General features: G+C 37.8%; 1 protein-coding gene across 1 annotated transcript in view; it reads right to left on the bottom strand.

The window, feature by feature from the left end:
* col11a1a (collagen, type XI, alpha 1a) overlaps positions 1–9,991 on the bottom strand; it is a 142,918-nt gene that overhangs the window by 64,536 nt on the left and 68,391 nt on the right. Inside the window, exons 26-35 of the mRNA XM_046063866.1 lie at positions 9,823–9,867; positions 9,308–9,361; positions 9,109–9,153; positions 7,436–7,489; positions 7,209–7,316; positions 7,044–7,097; positions 3,025–3,078; positions 2,133–2,177; positions 1,879–1,932; positions 1,709–1,753 (exon numbers count right to left, since the gene is read on the bottom strand). Coding sequence (XP_045919822.1) covers positions 1,709–1,753; positions 1,879–1,932; positions 2,133–2,177; positions 3,025–3,078; positions 7,044–7,097; positions 7,209–7,316; positions 7,436–7,489; positions 9,109–9,153; positions 9,308–9,361; positions 9,823–9,867 — 558 coding nt within the window. The remainder of the gene's footprint in view (positions 1–1,708; positions 1,754–1,878; positions 1,933–2,132; positions 2,178–3,024; positions 3,079–7,043; positions 7,098–7,208; positions 7,317–7,435; positions 7,490–9,108; positions 9,154–9,307; positions 9,362–9,822; positions 9,868–9,991) is intronic.

The raw sequence follows: 9,991 nt of genomic DNA, 5'->3' as shown, positions 1-9,991 counted from the left end.
GGTCTCGGTGTCCTTAAAAGTTAACATAGATCGAATTTTAGCTATATTTCTAAGTTGATAAAAACATGATTGAACAAGTTTTGTGGTGTGCTGCTCGAAATTTAAATTACTATCAAACCAAACACCAAGGTTCTTTGCCACAAGCTTAATGTGATTTACTAGGGAACCAGCAGATGGCAGTATTTGATTTGCCATCTGCTGGGACCCGATGACCAGGATTTCTGTTTTGTCTGAGTTCAGCTGGAGGAAATTATTTGACATTCATTTTTTAACTTCACAAAGGCAGTTGTTAAGTGAACTCAGCATTCCGGGGTCTGTGGATCTGACGGGCAAGTATATTTGTGTGTCATCAGCATAAATATGAAAAGAAATGCCATGTTTATAGATAATATGTCCAAGGGGAAGCAGATACAAGGAAAACAAAATGGGTCCTAAGACCGACCTCGGTATTAAATGGTGCCTGTGTGGATCACACTGGCCTTAGACATTGGAAACACTGAATGTGAGCAATGTAAGCTGCTTTACCTCGCTGTGTAGCTCATGTAGAAATCAAGAGGTGCTTTTACAGAGTTTGGTGACACTCCTATATTCTTGTTTTTGCCTTCATCTATCTAGGGATGAACACGCCTTCATCATGCTTTGTGAGAGTTGTAAAGTCCGTCTCCCCCTCGTCCTGTAGTGTACTGTGCAAGCTGAGCGCTTGCTGCAGCTGCACACACAGCAGTTAATGCCTTTCTTGTTTCATGCCTTCTTTAGCCTTTGCTAGATTCCAATCATTGTCACAGAAAAAATTACAACAAATTGCACTAAAACACCACTGGAAATCTAACAAAATTGAATGAAAGGTATTAAATAATGTGGCACTGCTGGAAGGTTTTTACTGTGCAGAAACTGCAAAGATTGTTAATGTTGCCACTGAGTTGACTACCTAGGACTAACTCATTGCTCACTAAAATGCCTAAATCTACATTTGGACAATTTCAGGAGAAATGTACTATTATAACTCTGAGAATCAATGGCAAGATAAAAAAGCAGAAATACTGCTGTATGTTAGATGAAGGTAGGAACAGGAACATGGTAATGACAACACCTCAAATAAGAGCAACTGTTTGACATGGCCGTATGTGTACAGTGTGTTGTCTATGTTGCCCTAACCAGAAAACCTACTGACTTGTTTTGGGGCAAGGAAGACTTCATATAACAAAGAATAATTTTACGTTGATAAAATGGAATACATAAGCACACATTAAATCAAAAGCCTTACCCTTAAAGGGTCATAGATTTGAATCTATCATTTCTTCATTATTTACAGTTAAATCTTACTGATTTTCTTGTCCTTCTAGGAAACGTTTTTTGCAAGTAAAACACTGTCCTCTTCTGTAGTAGCCAGTCAGACCTCGTGGTGGTCAAGTATGTAATCTATGTAGATTTCTTCCCCCCAAATCCTTATCTTATCATTATTCTTAGAACCGTGGATCATTTTTACCCGTTTGACAAGACTTAAGGGTCAATACTGACCAACTATTAGATTAAACAATTAGAATCATTTCCCATTAAATCGTTACAGTTTACAACATGTCTAAGTGGATGACACTATATGGCCTAAGCACAATGCAAAGACAATATTGACAAAATGATACAAAGATACGACGCTTGTTTATATTTATGTGTTTTAAAGCCATCCCAGACTCAGTGTGTATGGACTTACTCTCTCACCGGGCGGCCCTGGAGGACCATCGTTGCCTGCTGTGCCCTGCAACCACAACAACAAATTATCATCTGTTAATAGGTTTCATTTTATTTTACATACAGTGATGTACTACCCAGTAAAATCAGTGTGAGTGTTATGGTTGGTTGTGATTAATAATGTTGGTGTACCTTGGGACCTGGTTTTCCTGTTGGACCTCTGGCTCCTCGAGCCCCACGAGGACCCTACAGAGAGTAAATAAAACTCAAGAGTCAACCCGGAAGTCTAGTAATACTAATACTACTGTACAAGTTACTACAGTCTGAATTATGTAAATTATGTATCCTGAAACTGTCGGAATGCATCTAATTAAGATCGATACAAGATTTGACACTATTTAATTAGATTTATGAATCATGGAAAACATAGAATAAAAAATACATACCGTTGGACCTCTTTGCCCTCTTTGGCCAGGTTTGCCTGCAATGCCCTGTTAGATAATCAAAGGCAAAAAAAATGTAGGCACTCATACATACTTCCTGTCATTATTCAATACACATATTACTTGCATGAAATCTTGGAGAGAAAAAAAGTGAGCTTTGAACCATCATCACTAATATCTTTGTCAAGAAAAGTAAGTTCTCAAAAAAACCCAAAGTACTGGAGTTGGTTGTTTATAGGGACAATATGCACTTTTTGAATGACAACAGCAATTTGCTAAGTAATGTTATTTCTACTGGGTGGCTGAATAAAAGCAGCAGAAACAGCCTGCCAACAAATGCAGCGAAAATATTTCTACAATAGCTGGAAATGGCTTTCTGGCTTTAAGTCAACACTGGACAAAATTTGATTTTATGAAAAAAAGTATTGATTGTTTCATTTTGGCAGGTGGCCAGAGTGAGATAATGTACTTCAAAGTGTCCATTAAATTAGTCTGATGTACTCAACAAAGGAAATAGCTAATTTCTTCATTTGGAATGGATACTTTTTCTATCATTACCTTCATGAATCAACAGTTTTATTAAGGTAAATCTAGATAAGCCAGGTAATTTCATAATTTCTTCTTATTTTTTAAAGCCTAGAAATGGGGAGAGGGGCTCAATAAAAGCACAATTGTTTCTACACCTTTTGTTCTCTCCCCAACATTGATTTTGTGGCTGTTATTTTTTGTGCCAAGTCACCGTAGAGATGCCTCTATAATAGGAATCAACTTTCTTTTGTGCTGGGATATGATGGCATGATGATTTTCATACACAAATAGGCACAGTGTGTGTATTCAATGAGTGTGTATGTGTGTGTGTTTGTCTGTGTGTGTGTGTGTGTGTGTTTTTTCTTACCCTGGCTCCTTTCTCGCCGTTAGCTCCAGGGAACCCAGGGAAACCACTCGAGCCCTGTCAATAAGAGAGGAGATATCATGAGAGAAACAAGAGAAAGAGAGGCTGGGTGGGTTAGGGCATGCATGATAATGAAGGCTCATCTTGTATTTATTTGCATTATTGCTGGATATCATTTTCAGTTGCACATTGTAGTTTCACAAGGTTAACACCACAGCCCTTTTCCATGAATTTAGAATAAGTTTTGAAATATAAAACTGATACTTCCATGTTTGTTATTACTGTTAATTTGTTGATTTGTTTGTTAGAGTAGTGTCTCTACTTCAGTTGGTGTGAATTATTATTATTTAATAATAATAATGAAAATATTTACACCTATTCCTGTGACATGAACGATTTACACAAAAATAACCTAACAATTCCTGCCTTCACAAATTCCTGTTTGTTATCTCTATAATGTTTATCAAACTGGCAGATCATAGGAAGTTTAGGATCAGTACACACACACACACACTCACATACACACATACGGAAAGAGAGAAGGACTTTAAAACAAAAGGCTAAGCACAAGACCCCTGTAAACACAAGACAAGCTGACAAGGTTTCCATAGTCAAACTCTTTGACCAGGGGATTATAAAGCAGCTTACCCATTCTGCAGCACCTCATCAGGCATTGCATTTGGGACATACAATAGAAATGAATCAATGACAAGCCTTGACTTCATCCAAATGTAGGATTTCCACATATCAGTACAGATCAGTTATGTCTAATAGGCAATTGTCACCCTTAGGCTGTCTGATCCACAAAAAAACCCCTTGAAAGTTTGTCTTCCTTTCGTTCATTCCTAAAATATTGATTTTGGGCCCTTTTACATTACTACCAACCGCTGACATTAGAGTCATGTCATCAGCATAAAAATAAACAAGCAGTGTGAACACTTCTCTTTGCATTATTGTGATTAAGTACAAAACCCCTGCAATAATAACACAGTACACTGAGGCTGTGAGTCCCATGGGAAATTCTTCATCAGAATCCAAGCTGGCAGCATCTCTCAACATCAACTCATGATAACTTTGACAGGTGCTCACTGAAGCTGGTTATACATGATCGTCAGACATATGGGTAAGTTTGAATCCACATCCGCATGAATAAGCTGTTACGGCGATCTGAATTATTTAATTAATTCTATGTTCTGGTCAATTCTGCTTACAATTTCAGAGAATGAAAGACCGCTTTTAACAGAATGTTAAACATTTTAAAAGAAACCAAAAAGAATGTTGTGTGGTCATAATAAATCACTTCAGCATGAACTGTAAGACATTGGTATGAATCCTTGGATTTACTTCTGAAAGAGAACAAATGAGACCATGACGGTCAACCATTGTCAGCCTCCAATACACATTTTTCAGTGTGTGCCAGATTTTGCAGGAAACAGCTCTACAGCAAAAAAAACAAAACAGAAGGGGACACTGTTTTTCCAGCACAGCTATATTTGTGGGGAGGGGAATGGCAGATACATAGAGTGTTTATGGGATTTGTCAAAGGAGTAAAATAATCAAAGGTGAGAGACCTGCCTGTTTTTATTTTCTATTTAACTTTAAAACTTTTTTTTATATTTCCCTGTTGCTTTTATGTTTTATGTAAAGCACTTTGAATTACCTTGTTGTTGAAATATGCTATACAAATAAACTTGCCTTGCCTTCATTTTGATAAACACAAGAGCAAATTCTTTGGATTGAGAATCTTATTAGTTTACAATGTATGTGCCATTGTAATTGTTCAAAAATGAAATGACAGTGATCGATATTAAAAGTGTCTGTATCTTTATTAAGAAATCCTTAATAAAGGGTTTATAAATAATAACTATTTACTAAAGAAGGGTTAATACATTATTTACTAGTGATTCACAGATCAGCTATAAGGCATTAATAAGATGAAGTTTTGCGTTGCCAGGTTGTAAAATATCCCAACCTGTTGTTTATGCTTTTTATTTGGTAATAATGGAGTAATAAATCTTGGGAACACTTGTAGGTGTCTCACTTTCTAAGAAGCCATAAAGTCTGCAGTTTAACGGTATTAATATGCTGTTAACAAATGTATTTTGATCAAAATGATCTGCAGCCTTCCCAGAGGGTGGTCTAACAGGCCATTGCAGGAATCTGTCTGATAATGGAAATTAGAGAGCTGAAAAGACAAAACGTGTCAGACAGGAGGGGTGTAAACATAGGTCAAAGCCATGCAAACCTGGCAACTCCAAAGTTGTTCTTAGTAATGGATTATTAATAATCTATAAAGCATTAAATTATATATAATCCTTTAATAAAGGAAGTTGGACCAACATTTCTACAGGTACCGCCTTTAAAAATAATATTAGGCAAGCTTCCTTTCCAGGAGCTGTCACTTTAAAAATATGTCAAGGCAGGGTGTAAAACACGTATTTCACGCTGTACTGCTTCTGCAGTAATAATAATAATAATAATAATAATAATAACTATACTGGAGAAATTGCGGTGTGAGTAGCTCAGGGGGCGTGGTGTGAGCGAGGGCCGTGGTTTGAGAGGTGCAACAGTTTGCAGCTGGACAATATTGAGGTTGTAGGCAAATTACCATATATGGAAAACCGGCTCTGTATGACATCATTAAGAGCCAAGAGTAGAGCTTTGGCCATGTTTAACATGAACATCTGACATTGTTAACATTGTTGATTATTGACACACACACACATTAAAGGAAGTCTCCTTTAATGTGTGTGTGTGTGTGTGTGTATGTGCATGCGCGCCTGCTGGGACATGCAGTTATGCTTACATGTGTTCTCCCATTCAAGTTTAAAGCTCCATGTTTTGAGGACTCTCTGTATGTGTATGTGTGTATATTGTGTCTGTGTGTGGGGGTGTGCGTGTGTGTGTGTGCACTGTCAGTCAATGTATTAGTGTGTGTGCGTGTGTGTATTGTGTCTGTCAGTATTAATGTGTGTGTATGTGTGTGTTCAGTGAAGAGGACACAGACAAGGTGTTCAGAAAATAGCTTAACTTCCGTCCACCAATCAGAACAGAGGACCCAGTACTTTGATCTTTCATCAGCCACGTCACCGAGGTAACCAGCTCTATAATAGAGACAGGAAAACTTTCTGTCAAACAAACCTCCATAGAGACTAAACTATAGGTCATATTGGCGAAGTGACCTGACCAGCAGTGGCAGAAGGCATTTGTGAACGATGTGATATATTTTTTGTGTGGATAAAATAAAAAGAAGTGAGCTCTTCAGCGAGTTAAAAAACTGGTACGTTCTGCTCTGCTCCAGAAATTTTGACACAAATTTATAATGGCTTCCAATGGTCCAAGGGATTTAAAAAGCCCACGTGAGGAACCACAACAAAATTTACTACCTTTCTGGTGTAAAATTATGCATGAAGAGTTAAAATTGTGGTCAAGCCAGCGAGTTAAAGAGAAAGGTTTAAGACGATTTTACAATCCTACTACACTGCAGTGATGATGTAACCCACTCTAACTCACGCAATACACACCCATTATAAACTCAGAAAAGAGCTAAAAAAAGAAAAAAACCTTTTGAAAAAACCATAAAATATGTCGAAACACTGAATACATCATTAATAGATTAACTTCTTGTGACCAACTTACAGTTTAAATCAAGTCTGTAGCTGAAAGTATGCTGAACTGGTGAGCTTTCAAAGTGGAGTAGGTATGAGGAGAATTTCGACAGTCTCTCCATTCACTTAGAATGGGAAAATTTTCCTGGAAAACCTTGAATATTTTGGAAAGTATTAAAGGTATCAATGACAAAAGTAATAGCACCCCATTCCTCATTGAACCGGACAACTTGGATTTTGAACGGAGTTTCTCCGTCAAAAGCTGTGGGACTAGTTACGGTCCAAAAAAATGTGATGGAAGAATAATACGAAATTGCAGCATTCACACCCAATAACACAGCAGACTGGTGCATATATAGTCAGAAATAACAAAAATAAACATCCCTTATTGTGGTGAGAGTGACGCTAACTTACCTTAGGCCCTTGTCTTCCTGGATAACCTGGCAATCCTGGAACGCCCAGTTTACCCTGAGAGACAACAGCCCAGTGGTCAGCCCAGCAACACAAGTTAGCACAACAAAAAAGCAACTGAGATAAAAACATAGCTAGGTATGATTCTTGCATCAGCTGTCCTGTTACCTTTTCTCCAGCCAGGCCAATTGGACCTGGCTCTCCGTTGGGGCCAGCTCGGCCTTTAGGACCCTCAGGACCATCCTCTCCACGGGACCCAATCATGCCAATCTCCCCCTATAACACAAACACATACAGATAATGTCACAGAGGTGTACATTAATTGCCTCAATGTAAAGAATCAAGATCAGAATGGACATGTAGGAAGTTTTTCTGTGTGACAGAAAACTCCTTACCCGGTCTCCTTTGATTCCCATGTCTCCCTTGAATCCTGGGAAACCATCCTCACCCTAAAATTAGACAAAAGAAGTTATTGCATTGCAGTAAATCTTTGGTTATTCCATTATATTTTTGTTTAACGCATTTATTTATTTCCCACTAAGAGACTTTGAAATGGACTATTTTCTTTATTTCACTGACTACTCAGCCCGCTCATGTTCACTCTGTGGATCACAGGATTGATGTTGCCATCTGCTGGCCAGATGGTGGAACAGCACAAGCAAGGAAGCTGTTGGTAGATGAGCTGTGCTGGATTTCCATACGTTTAGCTCGGTTTCCTCTAGGTTTAGCACCTACACCAACTGATTTTAGGCATTTGTGATATATTGATGAAATGAACACATTAATTTAATATACATCTGATTCTCAGATATAACAATTTATTCACAGTACACTCAATGAGGATTTTGTACAATGAAACCAAATCAAGTGGATGCGGAAGGAGACTGTTCACTTCAGCCAAACCTCTGTCTGTTCTTTGACACTTTCTCTGCTCTAGTCTGTCACCTGTCCATGTTTTCATCCCTATCTGATGCATAATGCAGCACTGAGCATGTCTGTTGCCAGCAACTCGCATCACAAAGACCACACCCACAGATACATATACACAAAACCACACACACAACTACACACACACACTCACATACACCTGAGGTAAAGCACATCCTTTATTCATAACAAACCCGCTCTCCTCAAGGTTTGGCTTTTGAATATCTTGGTAATAAATAATTCAATAAAAAAAATGATATGAATACCTTGCACTGTAGAGAGAACAACACCCCTCAGTCAGATAATGGATTTTATATAGCAGCATAACTGTATCGATCTTAAATAAATGTCATGCATATAAGTTAGCTTAGTTTAAATTCTACATGGTGCCACACACAGTTGAACACTTCAGAAGTGCTTGAGATGGATTGCAATGTCCTTAGAAACCCAAAGCCTTGAGCATGACAGCTTTACATTCAACAACTGATTGAGGGTCACTCAAAACAATCTCTCCACTGAAGACGGCTATCGACTGTCCACAGGATACTTTAAGGCTGCAGCAGCCGTCCACTCCAGCTCAAAAGAGTCCAAACAAAGTTGGGAGGGCAGGTGCACAGCCTCAGTTACAGACAGAATATCTGTGACATGAATACATGTACAGGCTGTTCCCAAACTTTACTTTGCTGTCTTCGCCTTTATCACAAAGTTTAGCCAAACTCCTTGACATGTGGCATGCCAATGTGGACAGAATGGTGAAACTTTGTCTTTGACAGAAATAAACCCACTGAATTTAGCCGGACTTTAGTCTGTTGATTCAGCTTGGCAAGTGATTTATTAGCTTAACTTCCAACATAAGGTAGAAATCTTAGTGGGATCACTCTGATGTTGTAGGTTGGGAGAATCAAATTTTGCATATCTCTGCTGCATTAGTGCAGACTTTGAAATAAATTATTTCCAGTGTCGTCGTGGGTCAGAATATTTACTTGTAATTATCTTTGGTGACAAAACTGAAGAAATCTGCATCAATTATTTTGTAATTACATTAACATACACTGTACAGTGTGATTCATAAGCTGTTTTGGTTGCAACATGGGTGGTAAAATGGGAAATGAAACAATATAGCATTTTAAGAAGTTTATACCTTCTCTCCCTTTGACCCCTTGAGACCACGGACACCATCGGCACCCTATTGGACAGGAAAGAGAGATTAATAAGCCTTACAAACATAAGAGACACAATACAATACAATTGTGCACAACGGAATATAAGGGAGGTCTTTCTTAACCAGTGAGGCATAAATGCAGCTGGTCAACAAATGTCCGCATGAACTGAAACCGTACCTTGACACCACGAGGGCCAGGATAACCAATAGGACCCTGTGGACCTGCTGGACCCTGGAGAGAAGAAAAATATATAAAAATATGTTTATATGTTGTATGAAAGGTTTGTTAAAATGACTATCAGATGACGCTTTTTTTTTTCTTTGACAACTAACAACACTATAATCATTTGTTTTTTGTATTCATGCTAGTTTTTTAATTTACCATCTGGTTGGTTGAGCAGGACTAAAAGTAGTGCTTCTTAATAATGTAATGAATAATAATAACTGATTGTGTTATTTAATGTGAGTAATATAAATAAATGATCAAATTCATGTGTCAATTTAAACAAATGTAAGGCTATCCTGTTTCCTTACATGCTTACATGCCTAATACTTATCTTTGGAGTACATTTAAAATGAGTTACTGTACATTTTAATTTTATATTTTTTTAAACAGTGCCTTAGTACTTCAACTAAGACATTTTGGTAGTCTTTTCACCACAACAGACTCAATTCCTTCTTAAATACACCTACCTGGGATCCTTTCTCTCCAGGTGGACCCTCCTTACCAGGATGACCCTATAAAATACAAAGTCACAATGTGTTTAAAAAAATGTTGTTAAAAAGGTTGTTTTTAAACTAAACCTTCAACACTGTGTATGGTGTGAAATGTTTGTTATTCATCTAATTGATGCAACAATTT

Source organism: Micropterus dolomieu, linkage group LG01 (assembly GCF_021292245.1).
Source record: "Micropterus dolomieu isolate WLL.071019.BEF.003 ecotype Adirondacks linkage group LG01, ASM2129224v1, whole genome shotgun sequence".
Taxonomy (NCBI): Eukaryota; Metazoa; Chordata; class Actinopteri; order Centrarchiformes; family Centrarchidae; genus Micropterus; species Micropterus dolomieu.
Note: the sequence above shows the minus strand (reverse complement) of the source record. Positions and strands in the feature narration are given on the sequence as shown.